Raw genomic sequence first — 22,008 nt, 5'->3', positions numbered from 1 at the left:
AAACCAGATTTTATTTTCTCCCATTTTTCTATCAAAGGACCTCCCTGTAAAAGTGAACAGATTCATCTAGCACATGGGTTAAGTCAAATGATAGTCATTTGACTGATGATCTGTCCAAATGATTAAGAAAAAGTTCTTATCCCCAATAATCGGTCTGGCTTCGTGGTGATAAAGTGCTTACTAGGATCTGACCAGCATTAACAAGTACATCGAAAGAAGCCAACTCCTCCTTTCAATAAGACATAAAGGTTGTTTAAACCTCCATTTCGAATGCAATATTAATATGGTTACTTAAATATTAATCGGTCTAAAAGCCTGGAGCCATGCATGTGCTCGGTACTTCACAGCATCTAGTCATTCAGGGCTTGGGACTGGGTGCATGTCCAGCAGGTGTCCTTTCATCAGAAAGGCCACCTGCCACCTGGAGCCCTGGTGTGTACACCGCTGCCAAGCTCAAAGGCACTTTCTCTGGGCTCAGAGCTGGCAGCCCTTCAGAGTGCTCTGGAGGTCCCTCTTTGGGGACAGTTACCTGTCAAGAACCCATCAAAATGATGGAAAAGTGCAGGTCCTGAGAGGCAGGCTTTTTTCTTTTATAAGAATTTCATCTGGTGAAATAACCTTGGAGCATAAAAATATAACGTTCCCAATTCTGAGCTGAACCAAAGAGCATCATTTGTCCTTTCCCATACAGGAACTTAGTTGCATTTCTACCACCTGATGAGTTCTGGACATTACAGAAAAGAAATAGCTCTTGACTACCTGTATGTGTATTATCTACACCAAGGGGCATATTCTCTCCAGGCTTTCGGCCATGGGTACCTCAGTTAGTTCCATGGTCCTCTTTTTCCCTCTCCCTGGAGACAAGCATCATGGAGAATGGAATGAGGCCATCCGCCTAGGAGGTGGTTGAGAGAAGCGTGTTAGAAGGTTCTGCCTGCTAGACTTTCCCTTCATCTCTAGCAGAGGATAGTCCATCATATGATTTAGTGCCTGATTTTATTTGTGAAAGTAAAAATGATGAATGAATATTCAATGCAACTGAACAAAGATTTATTAAATGTCTGCTAACCATCATGCTAAATGTTAAGAGGTACACAAAATAAAAAAGTACACACTTTCCTACAAAGAGCCGGTGATCTAGTTGTGAATGAACCATGCCTTATCGAAGAAGAACATTGTCGAATGAATGAACGGGCCAAGTGCCAACCTGAATGATAAGATAAATCATCAGAATCTGGGGAAGTTTTCAAAGAAATACATCTTAGGTTGGGATGGAAATCAACTGGACATCAAGACCAGGGAGGGGGTCTAAGCATTGGTAACACTAACAGCTTCTGCATAAAAACAGCAGAATATGTCAGCAGTATACAACAGTAAGCTTTTATATCACTTACGGGTCTGTGGTTCAGCTGGGAGGCTCTGCTTTCTTGGCTGAGCTTGCTTGTTTCAGATGGTATTGGCGGGGGGCTCAGAAACGTGGCTCTGTTTCTTACTGCCGTTCTATGGACTGACTTAGTGGCTGTGCTTCAGACTCTGCCAGCTCCTCACGACCTCCTGGATCCATCAGGCTAGCTCGGGCATGCACTTCTAATGGTGACAGTAGAGGCATAGGAGGGCACATGGGAACATACAAGGCCTTGTAAGACCTCATCCATGAACTGGCACAACACCTGTGTATTACTCTATTGCTTTAAACAAGTCACAAGGCCCAGCCCAAAGACAAGAGTTGGGAAGGGTGCTTTCTTTTAGAAGCTATAGTTCTTGGGAAGGATGAGTAGATGGTCAACACACTCTTCCACATTTGGTGCAGTCAAGAATCCATGGAAAACTCCAACAAGAGCATGTTAATCTGCACCAATTTTCAGCACAGGGTCTCGAGGCTGCTCTGAGAGTGGCCCACACTTTCCCAGCTGAAAGATGGAGCCCCTAGGGCAGATGCCTGTGCCCTACCCGGCAATCACCGAAACATCAGGAGATGTCATTTCCTGGCCTGGGGAAATCCTCATTTGGAAAAATTGTTATTTTATAATCCCTTCACTCACCTGGGAATTAGCCCTCCCCTCTGTATATCCACGAATATTCTTTTAGTTCAAAGATCTGGGACAGAGAAGCTGGATGTGGATCAGAGATTCTGCTTCTCAGGGCCATCCTTCTTCATTACATCCCTGGCTGTGAGTAATGGGTCTTCTTTCCCCCCTCTATCTTCTGTTTGCTTGGATGTTCTTTTTCAAATAAATCTTTCATTTTTTCAAATAAAATCAAACTTTCATCTTTCAAAGAGACCTTTTAGATTTACTTCGGTGACCTCCACTTTTTGGCTTCTGCTTTCTCTCATGCCCTTACACTTGGTCTGGATGATAACTCTGAACTGACCATGTTGTTCACTGAGCAATTGCGCTGGCTTTTTAAGGCACTCGCCTGAGCTTTCCTCCAGCAGGACAAACTGCCGTGGTGCAGAGTTGTGATCTCAACTCTTTTGAGAAGGAAATGAATGTATGTTGAACATCTATTATCTGCCTGATAGACATGTTATCTCAACAATACTGCATGACAAACCTGATATTATTTTTGACCTTTCCACAAATAAGAAGATTAACTTCAAGGGAGTTTAATGGTTTCATAGTCTAAGATTGCAGAACTATGACTTAGGGATTCAGGGGTCATACTCAGGTTTGACTCAGTTTCCACTGTTGTCATGTTGTTAGAAAACCTACCTTCACATGCTGGCCAATTTCCAACTGCCAGCACTTGCCACTCTGTGTCTGAAGACTCTCTGTTCTCTGTCCCCTGACCCTATTCTGTACAGTGGTGGACAGGCCAGAAGAGCCAGAGAGGTAACCTCCTGAGCTCCCCCCTTTAACTTGGTTCTGAGGCATAGCCCTCAACCACCGTTCGACAAGTGTTGCGGGTAATTCTGTGAGGGTTCCATCTACACTGCTTTCCAGAGTTCTACAACGAGAATAGGCTCCCATAGCCTTCAGTGGTTACTGGCTTCCTAACAAACCCTTTCCTGACTGCTCTCCCTTCTGGTATCACATCTCTTCTCCCTGGCTGGTGCTTCCTGGAATCTTCTCTGAAATCAATGACTTGCCTTTAAATCTTTGTCTCAGTTCCACCACTGAGAAAAACCCAACTCACCGGGAGAAGACTCTCCCTGGATTTTACAGAACCTCTAGGCATTTCTTCACCTCTGTAGATCCAGCAGAGAAGGCTTGGAGCAAAACAGGAGACCGTCAGCTCCACTCCCTCTGCCTGTCCACTGAAAGCCGCCTCCTCAGTCACATATCATGTGCTCTTGAAGGAGTCCTCCCCTGTTTTAGAGACCTTGAAGAACCCATAGGCTTGGACCAGTACTGTGAGCACTGGCCTGTGGTTGTCACTGCTCGGGGGCCACATAGGAAAGTGATAAACAAGCCCTGCCTGCCTGCCTCTCCCCTGTTAGATGCATCCCATGCCTGTGTCCTCACTGACTCATGCTCCTCTGGAGAACACCCAGAACATCACTGCTTTCCCTCTCTCTCTGAGGCTTGCACATAGTGGGCTCAACACACAGGGGTTCAGTGGAGTTAGAGCATACATCTGGGTAGTTTGCACAGAGAACGGGGTAGAGGAACTCCGATTTTGACTTGGTCTAAAAGTGTTTCTTGGCCAATACTCATTTCATGTTATTCCTGAGGGATTGGGGAAAAGAGGATTTTAATCATTTGGAATAGTGAGATTTGATCAGTGGGACAAGATCCCTCTGATTAAATTCAATCACAGAATGACAGAATAATGATAAAAGTGGTATTATTATCTTTTGCTCCTAACAATCAACAGATTCAATGTAGATTTGTTGAATTAAATGAACCCTAATGACTTACATTTATATATTGATTTGCAGCTTTCAAAGGATTTCAATTCTCAGTTTAAATGTAAAGAACACTGGAGTACCAGCATACTCAGATTCTTCTCTCTCTCTTTTTAGAGAGAGGAATTTCATAAGCAAGGGCAGGAGAAGCAGGAGAGGGAAAGAGTATCTTAAGCAGGCTCCATACCCAGTGCAGAGCCTGAGTCAGGGCTTGATCTCATAACCCTGAAATCATGACCTGAGCAAAAATCAAGAGTCAGACGTTCAACCGACTGAGCCATTTGGGTGTCCCTCTTCTTTTTTAATACATGGAATTAAGATCCTTTGAAATTAATTCTGCTTTGGAAAACATTTCTTCAACTTTATCAAGAAATTTTTGTTACAGCTGTCCAAAAACCTCTGTTAGAGTTTTCACTTCTCACTGAAAATAATCAGTAGTGAGAAGGAGTTTTCACAACACAGTACATTTCTGTTTACTGTAACCTGTAATAAATTAACAGTCATCCTCCCGTGGTGACTGTTGCAGGTACCAGGCCTATATGCCTTTGTCACCCATCCCCTGGGGAACTCCATCCAACTGCCTGTACAAGCGTCTCTTTGCCAAGGGCTTTCTCTGAAACTGTAGAAGGTATATCCACATCCCCTAGGACAAGCCCTCAACCAATGACTAAAAGGAATTTATGTATAAATACCCCAGCCTCTGCGGGGAGCTCATCCCAGTGGAGGAAACTCTGGCACGCATGTTCTACACCATATCCTGTATTCCCCAGCAGGATTGAATCCAAGATGCTCCCCATGATAACTTTGATAATGCACTGTTTACTGGCTGCCTTGCCTTCTGTGTCTCATTCCCCATTCTATCCTTGGTTCCAAGAATCACCTCCCAAATAAACTATTTGCACTCTGACCCTGGTTTCAAGCTTTGCTTCTGGAGAAACCCAAAGCACATGTCACTAGAAGGGCACTAGGCAAGCTCATCTCATCCAGGCCATTAAGTCACCTAACAAGGTGTGACACCGCCTGTTAATTCTTTGCTCAAACAATTTTTGAGCTTATCATCGTCCACTGATTTCATTGCTCTCCTGGGTGGCTCTACTCCACTTGCCATCCTCGTTCTGTTAATTATAGTGTAAAATTTTTATTACAAATAAAGAAGATAAATTTGGTTAGTAGCTTCAAAGTTGTCACTGTCAACTCCACACAGAGTGAGAGAGACACTGACTGGAACCAACCTGTTGAGGTTCAGGTTCTCCACTGAGAAATTGAGAAGGAGGTATTTGGACGTTGTTTTCTCACCTATACCAATGACCCAGAAACTCTTCACAGCCATGTGTGATTATAGGTAATTTTTGGTAAGGGTCCAAATGTTTGATAATTGTTGAAGACTCAGATCTTCCTCTTGATGGAGGCTGTTCTGTATGGAACTCACATTTCCCGTTCAATTCTTAGGTGACATCCAGTTTGAATTTAGAGGACATGGTGTCATCGCCTCCACATTCCCACCAAATGGTCATCAACCCTCCCCTTGACCATTTTCAGATTGGAGAACTCATTCTTTCCTGGGAGAGCTAGCTCCTTTTCATTAGCCACAATCACTGGACAGTTCTTCCTTTAACTGAACTACACTCTTCTTCCTACAGCTGTCTCCCACAGCTGGGGATTTTCTTGGGGGAAAGTCCTGAACAAGTTGAATGTCTCATTTCTCATGGAGAATTTGAACTATTTGAAAATGTATTTAATGTGTCTCTTAGTTATCTTTTCTCCCCCGAGTTTTTTCAGCTCTCCTTAGCAGGTTACAGTTTGTGGAGTCCCTCTACCATCTTTGTCACCATCTGTCATTCTCCATTTTTGAATGAGACACGCATTGGAAGCAACCTAGCTGTCTAACAATTAGGGATTAGAATGTCTAAATAAGTTACAACATGAGACAAGACTACATAGCCCCTATAATCATGTTTTGAAGAATATTTAGTAATATAAAAAATGTTCATGACAAATCAAGTAAAAGGAGGGAAGCTGTATATACAACAGAGCCCAATTTTATTAAAAAATATTCATGTTAGAAGTCCAAAATATGCTAAAATATTAAGAATGGTGTTATGGCAGGTTTTGAATATATTTTGTGCTTTCCCAATTTTCTACTGAGAACATGTTATTTATTTTTTAATTAGAAAAAATTTTTTTTAGAATGAAACAAAAAAAAAAAAAAAGAGAGAAAAAGAGAAAGAAAGAAAGAACGAACACAGCACTCATAGAAGCCCTAGCATTGTTCAGGGTTTTTGGCAGATTAGTGTTGCACCTGTAGTTCATCAGAGCCTCAGAGGATTATTTTCTCCACTTGAATTACTATCTCTTTTTAATCTGATTAACAGGCATTGGGGGGCAGCCTGTCACAGAAGCACATGGGCTGGGCGGGGAGAAGGGAAGGATGCGCAGGTCACTCTCTGTATAGTGACTTCAGGATGTTTCCATAGTGTAGTGATTATCACCTTCACTGGGCATGGGAGTGACCTGCATGGGGGCTGCACCAGCTGGAGGGAGGCCATGCACTGTCAGCTTCCAGTCCATCAGATGAACCCCCCTAACCTTAAAGTCCTACGAGTTGTAAGATGCGCTAACACTGGTTTGTGAAAGTGTATAGCACCTTCCTTGGCTGTTCTGTGAAGCACTGGGGGTCCTGGAGACAGTGGGGCCCCCTGATCAGCCTGGAAAAGAATATAAATGCCTCTGTGCAGGGAGCAGCATGGTGGGGATGAACCTGCTGGCCCAGCAGGATATCATCCATTTGCCATTTTTCCCTAAGGAAAGACGTCTGGGTATCAGAGCCTTGTAGCAAATGCAACACATGCATTTCTCAATCTCTCTTCTGGAGAGGCAGAGAGAGAGAGGTCATTGGAGGATGTGGTCGAGGCCCTGCATGGGGCAGAACCTTCAAGGAGACAGAAGGAACGGTGGACAGCTCTATGGTGTGAGCAGTGGGAGAAGAAGGTCCCAGAGACAAGGGAGGGATATGCTTCCTCAGACCTGCAGATGGGTGCTTTGGCAGAACTTAAAACTCATGGGGAGTTTCCTCTCTTCTCTATAAAGGTGGATTCTCATCTCTGAGAATAAAGCTTTGGTTTAACTTCTGTCATTTCCTTCTGAGGGGGTGTATTGGCTGGACTGTGCCAATGATTCATTTAAATTTATTCTTACTAATTATTATCCTTATTAAGAAGATACTTAGTCCAACAGATACTCCTCTAGATTTATAAGACCCATGGAGTTAATAGAAGCTCAGCAGATGGGTGCTCTCCCCCACCCCCGCAATTCTTAACGCAATAAACAGAAAATCTCTGTTCTCTTTGCAATGTGCATGTGCATAGTTTCCAGGACGAATGACCCAGAATGTTGAACCGAAACCATTCCTTAAGATGAGACTCTTCAGCTAACTAAAGTAATATTTAAAAAAAAAATACTTCGACCTGGAGGTTACGGGAGAAGTATAGCTTAGTACAGACACAGCAGGGCTTGGCTAGCGTACTCCCTGGGGGCGAACATAAAGCGATCTCTCATGTTGAAAGGGTTTGCAGGTTCCACCAGGAAAAGCAGCGTGTGATTTGCTAGGTAAAAAGTTAGAGCGCATGGACCTAGCTCAACGGTGTGTATCATGATTCTCTGTGAATAGGTCTTATTTGTCAAAGGATACCATAGGTTGGACTCAGCGTTGTGGGGGGAAGTCAGGGCGGGATGCTCATAAGCACAAACACAATAAAAAAAAAACGGTGACGTCCTTGCTTTGGTAAAGCTACAGTTATGATGCGAGTTGCTCCTCTTTTCGGCTTTTTGCCATTGGTTTTCTCCAGCAAGAGCCCAAATGGCACATTTCCATCCGTCAATTCAATGTCCTCGTTAGGGTGGGTATTAAAGCTCGCCACCTCTCCCTATTTCCCGGGCTTGCTCTTTCAGACCACAAGTCTCCTGACTGTCTTCTCACAAAGCTACCACCATTCCAGGCTACCAGGCCCCTGGCCTTGGCCCTTTGCTTCTGGCCAGAGCTGTGGCTCCAGCAAGTGGGGGCGGTTGGAGCGCGCGTGCGTGGTTATGCGTGCATGTGTTTCTGTGTGCGCGCGCAGCCACCCAGGTCAGCTTGTACTTACGTAGTTCGAGGCCAGGTCCGGGTGCAGATAATCAATCCCTGTGAAAAGAACACCACAGGATGGAACGTTAATACCCGCCATTGCGTCCTCAGGGAAGATGCTCAAGAAGACACCCTCCTTATGGGGCTGACGCCAGGAGAATGGAGTGGGCTTAGCACACGTGCTTCAGGCCCGTCCTTGCGTTTCCATTCCCGAGTGAGGGCGGGCCGCACCTCCAGAGTGGGGAGAGAGCTGCCACCAGACAGCATCAGAAGAGTGAAGCCAATTAGATCTGTGGCCCCAGGATAAGACTTTCTGACATGCATGCCCGTACTGAGGGGCTTAGTGTCTGCAAGATGGATGGCTCGTCAGAGCAGTGATCTAAGATTTGTGGAAATCCTGACATTTTTCAAAGCATCAACTGGCATTTCTTCTGAGAGGAAACTGGCCCTGGGGAGGAAAGATGATTATTATTTAACAGGGTACAGACAGCAATGGACTAGGGGAATATTCTCTGGCATGGGTTAATCAGAAAAACACCGCTGGGTGGGAAAGGCACTTTCTCAGAGAGCAAATGGTGTCCAGTGAAGTGTCCTGGGTGAGATTTGATCTTGTCCCTGCAGAATATAGCTTTCTAAGCAGCCTGTGACCTTGAGCTTCCCAGCAGGAGCCATGTGCTTTCTCCTGGATGTGGCCCATCTTGCTGCCCAAGAGTGTTTGCAATGGTAGTTAGGAACACCACTGCACTTCCTTACCTGTGGGGCCTCAGAAAGCATCATGGAACTTCAAGGCCATGTTGAAAGCTCTCAGCCAGGGGTGCAGAGCCATATAACCTCTGCAGCACCCAGCTCTTCACAAAACCTGCATCTCTGGGTGTCACAATCACCAGCATAGATTTTGGAGTCAAAACCCCGAAGTGTGAATTCCAATCCTGCTGCCAGCTGGGTGCATGATTTCAGGTGAGGTGCTTGGTCTCTCTGGGCTTGGTTTCTTCTCCATCAAGCGGCATGAACAATGAAGCGCACATAGCTTGGTGGCACTTACTAGCTCTATTGGATTTGCTGTGTTTAAAAGCTAGAGGTATCATTCAGTTCCTCTGACAGGTGGCACCTTCCATGCGAGCACCCTAAGGCCTGGTCGCAGACAGAGCTTTGCCCGGCAGAAAGAACTGGGACTGGGATGTTGCATTCCAAAAAAAAAAAAAATCCTCCTTTGTTTTTTTGGTTACACAGGAAATTTCTGGACTGGGAGTCATTGTCCTACAGAACATATGTTACATTTTGCTGCTGGTATTTTGGCATGCAAAGCATGTCAAATTACTGCTGTCACTCATGACTGCTTTCTGTTGTTTGGGAGAGGATAGCCTGTCAATTCCCATCCACCGTCCTCCATTTCCTGCTCTCCTGAACCCCTCCCAAGCACTATAGAAAGACAGGGATCAGAAGATTTGAAGACTAGTATTTTTAAAGTTTGCCAGTCCTTGTCCTGGACCCTAATTCAGAAATGGTGTGTTTCAGCTGTGGGATGGGTTGGAGATGAGGCACAGGCTACGGAGACCAGCAGATCTGGTTCTGTTCTACACTCAGACACTATAATAATTGTGAGGCTTCTGCCAAGTGACACAATTTCCCCAAGCCTCAGTTTCCTTATCTTTGAAATGGGGATATTATTTACCTTGCAGAACAGTGTTCAAGATGAGGGCCAATTCATTAAGTGTGTTTAGCTTGTAGTACACTCTTGATATGTTGTATTTATTGCTGTCACCATTGGTCAGTGTCTTCTACCACATCATTAGAGTCATGTGGATAATGCAGAAGAGCAGAAATATTTTCAAAAATCTACTGGGTCTTAGAATGTTGTGTTGAATTAAATTGTTGTATGTATTTGTTGAAACTGGTTACATTTTGTAATTACATTACATTTTGTGAATTCAATGTGGGGCAAAACATTTGTAACCTATAGATAAATTAGGGCCCACAGTGGGCAGTGGGCACACAGAGAATATGTTTATTTTCCTAGCGGGGAATCAATTCTTTTTTGGCATAATTATACTTCTCGAGTTTATTTATATTTTTAGTAATCTCTACACCCAGTGTGGGGCTTGAACTCACAATCTTGGGATCAAGAGTCATGGGCTATACTGATTGAGGCAGCCAGGGGCCTCTGCATGGTCATCCTTCTATTCATGTTTGTAGTGTGTAAGAAGACTGTGGTGCATGTATATACACACTTAAGCCTCGGGAAAGCCAGGTACAAGTCACCTGTCCAGACACTCTAAGGCAGGAGCATCCAGCACCCACAATCTCAGGTGATATCGACGCCCCCACAATAAATCAAGCTGACTTCAGACACCTGGGTATTTCCCCCAGAGGGTAAACATTCCTGGAGCTACGGCAATACCAGGTTGATGCATGGAGTGGACAGAGTAAGCTCCTAGTGCATGCGGGGGAACAGTTTTTAAAAGATGACCCCATGTTCTGATAGTGTAAGTTGTCTGGGAGAGAAATTTTCTGAGAAATAGTAGTTTCTTCTCTGCGAAGGGAAAATATCAGGGCAAAGATAATTTGAGACTTGAAGGAAATTAAAATTAAAACAAGATAAATTTAGCCCAATTAAAATTAAGGATCTTTAATTAGGTTAAGGGTAAGTCTGAGTGTTAAGTTGGTACAGACACAGACTTTAGTCTGAGAAAGAAGAGATTACTGATAGAACCATCAGGGAATGACAGACATGATTCAAAAAATATAGTGAACTAAAGCATGAAAATAATGGATTTGTAATGAAATAGTATTTTAATATTTTTGTCTATTTGATTATCTTTTGAGGTGGAGTATACTAAATACATTTTCTCAATCAGTTTATTTATTTTTTAATTCTTGTATTATGAATGTATTCAATTTTATTTTGAACTTATTGGGTTATTTTCAGCAGTGAACACCAGGCACGATGCAGGTCCTGGAAAAACAGACAATTTAGACACAGAACCTGAGCTTTCGGGTATCTATAGCTCCCAGTCTACAGTGGGGACCAACTCATCACCAGCCAATCATAACATAATGTGGAATGCAAATGATAATTACTTGGTTATAGTTTACGTTAGTATCCCATCATCAGTTTGAGTCTTTTCAGAAAGTCTAATCCACAATGTTTCAAATGCTCAGGAAGCTCTGATGGTTCTGGAGACCTCAGAAAATTAGCAAGGAGCTCCACAGACCCTTTCCTAGTTACAATGTTAGTAATTCAGTTGAAATGTATAACAATGCCACACATCGGTAGGGCTGTTCTCCCCCTCTTCAATCTGACTGGTCTATGACTCCCTCTATCAATAAAATGTTGCATGACGTTCAAGGCTTCAGAAAAGTCCAGGCATTTTTCATTTGTTCCCTTTGGACACTTGTCCACTCAGGGAGGGAGGAGAGGAAGTCAATAGCCAAGGAAGAAGCTCCTGTGTGGCCCTTGATATGAAAGGTTCAACTGAGCAGCGGCAGCCAACGTCAGTGGTCAACCATGGGGATGAGCCATGAATGTACACCCTAGTTGAACCTTCAGATGACTGTGGGGTAGCCAGCATTCTGCCCTTGACTGCATGAGAAACCTCACATGAGAAGTGCTCAGACTGTCTTCCTGAGTTCCCGTGCCACAGTGATGAGCAAAATAAATAGTTACTATAAGCTGCTAAGAGTTGGAGTAATTTATCATACAGGATTAATAACTGGAACAGATATCCTACTAGTCCTTCTGAGACCAGCGAAGCCCAACTTAGGGGAGAAAACTTTGCTTTTCTATGTGATGCAGACTTCTAACTCTCTTGGGAAGGTGCGGCTGACTGCCTGATCCTTGAGCTTGAACCTCCATTGGTAAGGATGAGATCACAAAGACGCGCCAGGGAGTCAAGCCAAGGGGTGGGCTTCAAGCACTGAAGATGGTGGGTAAGATCAGTTTGGGTAGTTTCTTGCCTCCCTAACCTCAGTTTCTTCATCTGCAACATGTGGATAATAGCACTAATCTTAGAGGATAACTGTGACTGTTTCCAAATTGTTAGGTGGTGTCTAGTATATAGTGAGTACTCAAGAAATGTTAGTTTGGTTTTTTTTAAAGATTTTATTTATTTATTTGTGTGAAAGAGAGAGAGAGCACAAACAGGCAGAGGGCGAAGCAAGCTCCCTGCTGAGCAGGGCACCCAATGTGGGACTCAATTCCCAGGACCCTGGGATCATGACCTGAGCCAAAGGCAGATGCTTAACTGACAGCCACCCAGGCATCCCAAGAAATTTTAGGTTTTTATTGTTGCTTCAGCTTGAAGCTCTCCCTGACCCTGCATCCCTGATCTTCAGTTTTACCTCCTTGGCACCATCTGATGTTGGCTAATGTCCTTGATTCTTGCCTTCAATGACCACCTATAACCTTGATAGCCTGCACCTGTCCAGAATCGTGCCTGGGCTGGGTGGCTCCTACCCATCTCCATGTTTTGTTGGCCATATCTTATTTTCTAGTTCAAGTTCCCAACACCAAACAACTCTGTTTGCGATGAAAGGAGTGAATTGTTATCATTAAGTGGGGTCCTTGCTGGCATCGCCAAGCCTGGAACATCAGAACAAACCCTTAAGAAATGCTTTCTGCCCCTGTGGGCAGCAGATAACCATGGAGGTACTCTCCTTCTGATGTGTAGTGTGTGGAAATGACATTAAGTTGCACCTACATGAAAGCAGCAGATATTTATTGAGTATGTATGGAGTCATTGGATCCAACAGAGGATGTTGGTCTAGTTCTGAGTTGTGCAACCAGAAAGTATGAATGACTATTAAAATGGAGCTATCTATAGATTGACTCTTCCACATGCAGGTAATCAAACTATTTCCCAAACAGGTCAAAATAAAGAGAGCAATGATTAGGAAATATGACATTGTTTCTGCTCTTAGGTATGAAGTCAGTATCTGTGTGTCTTTATCCTGTTGGAGAATGATATTTTGCTTAGCAAATATCTGGGAAATGATCCCACACCATTTCCTGATGCTCCCAGCCTCACCATTGCACTTCACATTCTAGGTGTTAGGGCAGAGATGCCCACTGACATGGTCTGAGGCTGCTGACCATTGTCCCTGTAGTGTGGGAGTCTGCTCGTATCCCAAATGTGCTCATCTTGCTTTTTAATAGCAGATTTGGAGGGTGGGTTGGTGGTTCTTCTCTTCTTCAGTTATCACACCAAATAAGCATGTGCTGAATTAAAGCCCCACAAATCCTTTGTTTAACTCTGCACCAGGATGTGGAACCTATTCCTCCTTCCCTGGAATTTGGCCCTGAGACCATTCCTCCAACAAAAGTGACTGAGTGATGGGACGCCTGGGTGCCTCAGCAGATTAGGCATCTGCCTTCTTCTCAGGTCATGATCCCAGGGTTCTGGGATTGAGTCCCTCCTCAGGGTCTCTGCTCAGCAGGGAGTCTGCTTCTCCCTCTGCCTGCTGCTCCCCCTGCTTGTGCTCTCTCTCTCTCTCCTTCTGACAAATAAATAAATAAAATCTTAAAAAAAAAAAGTGGCTGAATGATGCTTGCGCATTCCATGCCTGGCCTAGAGGAGGAATGGCAGCTTAGAATGACTGTTCCTGTGACCCCCAAACTATCTGTAAGAAATCCAGCTACCTTGCTGGAAAGACCAGGTGGAGAAGGGACGTCCTGGGACTACATGGAGTGGGAGGGAGGCCAGGCCATTTTAGCATCTCAGTTAAGCCTCCAGTTGACACTAGTTCTAGCTGCATTCTACCCCTATGGCATAGGAGACCCCAGAGAGACCAGTAGCAGGACTTCCCAGCTGAACCTGGTCAATCCACAGAACTATGAGAGATAAGAAAATGGTGGTTGTGTTAAGCCATTCAATTTGGGGGTAGTATATCCTGCAGCAGTAGATGACCAAAGCAATGGAGGAGTTGGGAGTTTAAATTGGGGGGCGGGGTAGACAGTTTGGTTTTTTGGGAAGATGCCCAAAGACCACTAAATCAAAAGAAATAATATCAAATAAGAAACTCTGCTGAGACTTTCTGAAGGCCTTGGCTTCTCACATCAGGAAAGGTGGGTCAGAGTCAGGGCTCATCCTCCCCTTTTGTCTTTTTGGAAGGGTTGCTTCACAGTCTGTCGGGGGGTTACAGTTAAAGAATCCAGAAGTAGGCATCACGGGCTGTTCAGTTTCATAAAAGCAATATGTCTGTCTGCGGTCACTTTTAGGGTGCTTCTCTAACCCTCAGATGTTGCGTAATTACAATATATCCTAGGCAGATTTACCTCGAACACAGACACATCTTTCTCCTGGGTGAGCTGGTCTCAGTTACATTGGTTTCCAATCCAAAGCATTAGGAAGGAGGGAAGAACTATAAGCTCCCAAGACCCACTTGTACACACACTCTTTGTCCTGCAGAGCTCCTTTATTCCTGTGAAAGCCCTCGGCCACCAGAGAAAGCTTTTACATCCACTTCAAACATCTCTCACATCAGAAAAGGCGGAGGCATTGTTTTTATGTGGATATTTAATGAGCCCACACAAAAGACAGCACCAATTTTAAGCATGTTGGCTCCCTTTGTCTCACCATCAATTCAGCTTCAAAGGCTTGCTTTGGACAGCTTAGGATTCTTTGAGGATCTTCAGAAGGGAAAGGCTCCATTGTTTCATCTTTAGGTATAATTGCATCAGTACTGCTCAGTGGAGCCTTTCTTGGAGGAGCCACATGGCTGATGAAGGGCAAGGGACCTGCTCAGGAAGATGACCACAGGGCAGAGATTCTCCAGAATCTTGGCAGAGCCAAGGACGTGTGTAGTTAGAAAAACACCAGTTCATCCTACCCATTCTACCCATCCTACATTTTGTGTTTTGTATCACAAACTATAGAAAATAAAGCTCTACTAAATCTTTGTCTGGCAGGCATATGGGATAGAATAATGTGTTATACATATATGCATATGTAATAAAAGGTTATCAAGGTCTGCTTTACCAGGGTTCATCCTGAAAGTCAAAATTTCTTCAAACTCCAATCCTGTTATCAAAAAGCTTCTTCATGGGTGTAGAGCCATACTGTCTAATAGAGCTTTCTGTGATGATCGAAGTGAAGTTGAATTCAGTTTCAGCAGCTGCTAACCCCTTGGGGTTATTGAGAACTTGAAATGAAGCTGGTGTGACTGAGGAATTGAATTTTTAATTTTATTTAACTTTAATTCAGTGTAAATAGCCACATATGGCCAATGGCCACTTCATTGGACAGTGTGGATCTGAAGTACATGGTAAGTTCGAACAGGTTTAGAAGATACTCTAGGGTAAGATACAGAGAGTGGCCCAATAAGAAATGACAGTTCGGTGATGGCCAGTCTTCCTTTGTTCATTTTTTTGAATTTTTAATTCATTAATTCAATAAATATTTATTAAAGGCATCCTCAATTTTGAAGACTGCTGATCTGGAGGAAGGGGAGTATTTTGTCACAGTATAGATGGGTGGTCAGGTCCAGCAGGTGTCTCTTCTGTCTTTGATTCGCATCTCTAAGCAATGAATCTTTGGTATTCCAAAGGCATGCAAAGACACACTTGCTTCCAAATGATGTGAAGGCTTTGAAATACTCACCATCATCCATAATTCCAATGGTAACACCTTTCCCTGTGTATCCCAGCTCCCAGGCTTCTGCCACATTCAAATCAAGGCCAGGAGTGCCATCAGCTTGTCCAGTATTGATCTGGTTCAGGAATTTCAAAGCAAAGAATCTGATTAGTCTGGTGCAGTAAAGCACCTATCTAAATGTTTGCACCTGCTATGCCAGGCCCTGGTCAAAGGCTATGCCTTCTGTGAAACAGTACTCCTGAATGTTTCCCCATCCACCTCTTCCAGACTTCTCCCTCCATTTTTTGATACACACAATTGATGTTTCTCTGATGGGATTGCTGTCTTTAAACTCCTTAGAGCTGCCATTGCAAGAAACCCTCTCCAGTTCTGAATTAAATGCTCATTCTTGTAGAATTCAAAACCTTCAAAACCTCAAGTTTTGAATTTAGCACATACTGTCATCCTTATTTGATCATCCTTATTTGAATGTGATTTCCTCCCTCAATAGCAGTAAGCTTTGCAAGAGGAAGCATGTCCTACTTACGTTTGTAATTTCAGTGCCACCACATCAAATCTCGTGTAAAAATATTTGATGCACCAAATCGAAGATAACTGGCTTACCTTTAGTGCTCATTCTAATGCAAAAAAAAAAAAAGTCTTTTCCCTAAAAAAATTCAAAAAAGGGAAACAAAGAAATTGTATATAACTATGTCCATCACCTTCTTTTCATGTTTCTTTGTCCTGTGCAGATTTTCCTGAGGATGAGTTTTAAAAGCAATGAAGTCAGAGCTTGTACTGGCAGAAGCCCACAGTGACCTGTTGGCTGTTACTACAGGGTTGCTAAAACACTGCTGTGAATGTCATTAGTGCGCTTGGTAAAAATGACTGCTCTTCTCCTTCCACGCATGTGTTCAGGTTACACTTTTCCATCACCTAGGAAGTTCATAGAATGCCCATATCACTGGTTTGGTCCATAGGGTGTATGCTCATGTGCCATATGTCACATCCAGGCTGAAGCCTTAGGTGACAGTGTGTGACTTACCCCTTCCCCTTGTTGAGGTGCTCATGAAAGCAGGGCTCGGGATGGAGCTGGCATGGAGCCTGAGTCCCTGAGGGACTAGGAAGTGTTGGACGTACAGCATGAGTGAGCAAAAGCTTTGACTTGTTAAGCTGGGGTGACTTAGGGGGTTGGTTGTGATTGCAAGAAATGTAGTCTAACCTGATGAACACACATGAGCTCTTTTCAGTTGCCTGGATCAGATTTGTAGGATTCCATGCCCAAAAGCAAAGGGTACAGTCACACCCGGAAGACCCAAAGTGGAAGCTGTGATGTATTCCTATACATGTCTCAGTCCACAAGGCTATAACTAGTTTTCTCTCTTGCTCATCACCTTTTAATATTAAATAAAGTAAAACATCACTCACAGTTTTAAATTAATCACTCCTTTTCCCTCAAGATGCCCTGCAGTTAGATTTGGTTTAAAGGATTTGGGTCCCTTTTAAATATAACCCAACCTGTCCAAATGGATCACAAGGACTGCTGGTGAGTCAGATAATAATAATCACTTCACCGGATAGAGAGGGCTTCTGAGGTGTGACTCCTCCACCTGGAAAGCCCCACGGATGTGATTTCCTGCCATTATTTTAAGAAGTGCTACTGGATGCTACTTTTCTCACTTTGGTCTTTGAGCTCTCTTGTTTGTCCTTTGTGAAGTTGCCCGAGTCTTTTCCTTATCCCTGTGGTTTCATTATGTCCTGTAGTCATTCTGCCTGTTGAGATCCCTGGATTACTCCCCTCAGACCCTTGACTCAACTTCTACATGATTTTGCAAGTCTTCCCTCACTCACTGGTATGATTTTACAAAGTCTGGAGCAACCTGATCAGCATTTGGTAGTTGGTTTGACCCTAAGAGTTCATGGCTATTTAGCATTTCCAGAAGGAAGCAGATTAGAGAACATGATGCATGGGTGCTGATAGAAAATCCATACATATCAGAGGGGACAGAGAGGTTCATGGAGTCAGATGCTGGCTGACATCCCACAGAATAACGAGGAAACAGAAATGCATTTTTTAAAATCTGAAGTCTCAAGATGAGAAATGTTAGGAATAATATGGCATGCTTACCAGATACCACTGCTTTGTAAAAAGAGGATCATTCATGTTGATATCGATCTCGTTGATGTCTCTATACCCCCGTTTCTTTCTGTCAAATCCTTCTTGCTGCAAGGCCATCTTTACCTGGAATGACAATATTGGCATATTACCTGAATATCCACCCAAACGACTTCTTCTGGAATTCATTTCCATGAATTTAAATTCCATGTGCACACAGGTATTTTTTCCTCTGTGGAAGACAGGTTCATCTTACGTACACTCTACACTCCATGATTATTTTCTGAAAACGTTTGCTTCTGACTGTGCTGAATAAATTGGCTTTGGTGGTGGCTCAAAGTGAGTTTCCTTTAAATGGGTATTTGATAGAGAAAAGAACTCTCACGGAAGATAAGGGGGTAGGGGTTGTTAAGGAAAAGAAAATGAAGCCACACGTCTATTAAGTTAAGAAGGTTGATGTGGATTCAGGGAGGGAGAGAAAGTTAGAACTGCAGGGACCATTTTTCTGGAGGGCTTTCCAGCCTGTACATTTTTAGAGAGGATTGTGTTATCACATTTGGGAATCAGCTAAAACTGAAATCAAGTCAAATCAAGCCAAACACAAATGCAAACATAAACCCAAACCAAACGGTCTCCTGCCTGGAGAGCTGGTCAGTTCATAGCAAAGCTCTAGAAGGTAAGTGAAGGATCCTTGAAGAGAAAGGGCTGTCCTGGCAACGACAGTGCTTCGATTTTTGTTTCCAAAATTGGAACCCCAAGCCCTTGGATGAAATGAAACTTAGGAACTGAATTATTCAAGCAGGCTCCTGGCAACAGTTAGACTTTGTCCCATTCATGAAATTCTCTTCACTTGGGCATCACGCATTTATCATCCAGGGGCTGTGGCTCGTCTCTGAACATCTACAGACTCAGGGGCCATGCAAATGTAGAAAAGGGTGTGCGCTACATACTGATTTTTTTATTTTTTTAAGAGAGAGCGAGCGCATGTGTGAGCGAGTGTTGGGGCGGTAGGGGTAGAAGGAGAGGGAGAGAGAATCTTAAGCAGACTCCCTACCCAGTGCAGAGCTCGACTTGAGGCTTGATCTCACAACACTGAGAACATGACCTGAAGCAAAATTGAAAGTTGGACGCTTAAAGGACTGAGCCACCCAGGTGCCCCTGAATTTTTTAACGATACTTTGCTTCCCAACATCATTTCTTCTTTTCTCAAGTATTCCTAGTGCATTTGGAGGATTACCTGGTATCCACTAGGTTCTGTGTTGGGAATGAAATTTGAGACAACTATCTGCAAAGAAACTGCAGTCTCTCTCTGCCTCAGCGGTGCCCATGTGGGTATGGATTTGAACCCTGGGAAAGGGATGCGAGAGCAGAAGGAAGCCTTGAAGGTTATTTATCTCAGAGGGTCAATCGCCAGACTTGCCCTATAAAAGGTCCTTGGGGACAGTTCCACAACCTGAAAGCTTCTGCAAGACCAATCCTTCAGCCTCCCACTGATCGTGAGCTCCCTATACCATTCCAGGAAAATCCCTTTTGCTTAAGTAATTCAGAATCTGTTTGTATTACTTGCACTTGAGAACTTTGATATGGGAGCAAGGAAGTCAAGAGGATCCAAGTCAACAGTAATGGCAGGGAGGGAAGAATGAAGAGAACACAAATGTGTCTGGAGACCTCCCCTTCCTTGCTGTGCTGTAATGGGCAGGAATGTTGTGGGAGAGTGGTTCCTTATTTTGCTCTACACACTGACACAGGCAGACCAGGGACTCATTTGCCAGAAAAACTCTAATTCTAGCAGAAACTCTGTATGTGTAGAAAAGAAGTGGTTCGTGTGGCATTTTCTCTGTTCTTTGGAGGTATCCCAACAGCAGATATAGACTGCGGCACATAGCAAATGTTTGAGAGCATTACGATGGATGGAGAGTCTTATAATGGCAAAAATCTAGACACAACTAGTGTCCATCAGATGGAGATAAATTATGATTCAAATATTCATATACTTATATGTATACAGTATATAATATGTGTGTGTATATATATACACACGTGTGTATATATACACATACACACACACACACACATATCTTCTGGGAAACAGATGCCAAGATGAGATTAGATGTGCAAGCCTTTTATTAGGAGAGAAAATGAAAGAAACTGCTATGTAAGCTTGACCCCATAAAAGAGAAAGTTAAAAAGGGGGGCAAAAGTTTCCTCAACGGCTCTATAGCATAAGGAAGGTTTGGCAGGTCTTTTGGGGCTTCAAAGTCGGCTGTCAGAAGAACCCTGTGTCTCCCAGGGACGAGCCTGCCTCAGTGCCCCTGCTGTGCTCAGTCACTGGCTAGAGCTGCCTAGGAAGCATGGCCTCTTGCCAACACAGTGACAGATTTCAGAGTGCAGCAGCTGGGGTCCTTGGTCAGTTATTCTCCTGGAAGTCAGAGATGTACGCTGTGTGTTCTCACAGCTGCCACAGAACAGACAGATAGATCTATCTAGACTCATATACACACCCGTATGTAAAGAGCCACCCCCCCCCTTAAAACTTTTCTTTTACTTGGGAAGCAAGTATTCAAGGAAGCGCAGCAGGAGTGTCACTTTCACTTGGGATGGAGCCTGAATTCAGCCATCGCCTCTTTCTGGAGTGGTCCTGAGCAAGACCTTTATCTGCACTACTCATTGGTGGTAAGCCTTGCTTCCACTGAGGGAGTCCCATCATACTGGATCTGTTGTCATGACTGACTTTGCTAAAGCAGCACCGTTCTTTCGCTAGGGTCTTTGCTAAGCAGGAGCAGCTGCCCTGTGGATGCTTGAAAACTCCCCTCTGGAGCTTCTTCTCAGCAGCAGAAAAACAAGAAGACTCACATCAGATGTCTATGTTTTTAGATAACGGGGCAGGAATGGCTGTGACAATAGCACTCCAAACTCAATTAGCCTGAGTGCAGTCTAATGAAAAGACTTTAAATCCATTTCCGTAAAATTAATTTTTAATTCCATAAATTAGGTTTTAATGGAGACCAGCGATGCTTTGGAATGCTGTGCTCTCTCTCGACATCGCCCCTCCTTGCAACCCAGAAGGGCGGAAGCATGACGTAGGTGTCTGTAGTCTTGTCATCTAGTGTCACTAAATATTAAAAATCCCAAGACTGCTGGCATTTCTGAGCCTTTTAGTTTATCTTCATGTCCTTAATGAAGATCGCAGTTATAATTCCAAGAGAGAAAACATCTTTTAAACATATATGTTTACTTGTTACACACAAATAACTGGAGGATAGCTTTTTTCCCCCCTCACAATGATACCATGGAATATCATAAATTGCTTTAATCTTCCTGCGTTCTTTTTCAATGCTAATTTGCATTTAAACCTAATTTTTACATAAAAGTAACTGAACTATAGATAAAATTATGTATTCTTTCTTCACTAAGTATCCTACCTTAGGAATTTTAATATGCTGCTCCACGGCTCTTATAACTTAATTTTTAATAGCTACCTGAATATCCCATAGAATAATGTACCATAATTTACCCAATGATTCCCCTCTTACTGGTCATTTGGATTGTTTTCTATTATAAATGAAATTACCATTAGCAGAAAGATGAGATAATAAACTATTTTTAAAGACCTCTGAAGAAGACTTTAGTGTTATAATCCTATGTGTGATAAAGCTATTAAAATCAGGGAAGTATTTCCTAGTTCAAAATCCTTCCTCATATTATAACTAAAAGGTCACTTTTATTCTCTCTTCTTCCTGCTCTGAATTGTAACCTTTCACTCACGATACCTTTCATTACCACTTTGATGTGGCCCCAGTGCCATGTAACTGAACCATAGCTTCTTGCCTTCTCGAACAATAATGCACAGTTAGCTTAGGTATTTTAGACTGCCCACCCAAATTGTTCTATTAACATGAACACTTATATAAATGGAAAACATAAGAAAGCAGGAATGTTTGTTACTGGGGATTATCTTAGAAACAAACAGATGGATATTCTGCAATTCTTGTTCAACTTTTAAGTCTTAGTTTGACACATGCGCATAGAACAAATTTTACTTAAAGAAACTCCTCCCACTCCCTTTCCTCTTGTAGTCCTTCTCTTCAATTAAGAATTTTCAGTCAAAAAACAATTTTTTTTTCAGTCAACAAATGTTTTCGTGCATCTACAATATACCAGTTACAGACCATTCTAGAAGGAGGCAGATACTATCCCTGCACATTTGCATTCTATTTTACAAGTTTTGCTAACAAGGTAATTTCGCTACATAGAATCTTCTCAACAAGACTGTGGAGAGGGTATGGTTACAGCTGAGGAAAGGACTATAAGCAGCCATTGTACAGCGGTGGAAAACATGGCCGAGTCACACATG

The 22,008-nt window shown here is 43.3% G+C and overlaps 1 protein-coding gene across 1 annotated transcript in view; it reads right to left on the bottom strand.

Moving 5' to 3' along the window:
- Positions 1 to 22,008, bottom strand: part of PCSK2 (proprotein convertase subtilisin/kexin type 2) — a 278,454-nt gene that overhangs the window by 110,578 nt on the left and 145,868 nt on the right. The window contains exons 3-5 of the mRNA XM_044263484.1: positions 17,667 to 17,780; positions 15,566 to 15,674; positions 7,990 to 8,027 (exon numbers count right to left, since the gene is read on the bottom strand). Of these exons, the coding sequence (XP_044119419.1) occupies positions 7,990 to 8,027; positions 15,566 to 15,674; positions 17,667 to 17,780 (261 nt within the window). The remainder of the gene's footprint in view (positions 1 to 7,989; positions 8,028 to 15,565; positions 15,675 to 17,666; positions 17,781 to 22,008) is intronic.

This window comes from Neovison vison, chromosome 8 (assembly GCF_020171115.1).
Source record: "Neovison vison isolate M4711 chromosome 8, ASM_NN_V1, whole genome shotgun sequence".
Taxonomy (NCBI): Eukaryota; Metazoa; Chordata; class Mammalia; order Carnivora; family Mustelidae; genus Neogale; species Neogale vison.
The sequence above is the reverse complement of the archived record's forward strand: the minus strand, read 5'-3'. Positions and strand labels throughout refer to the sequence as shown.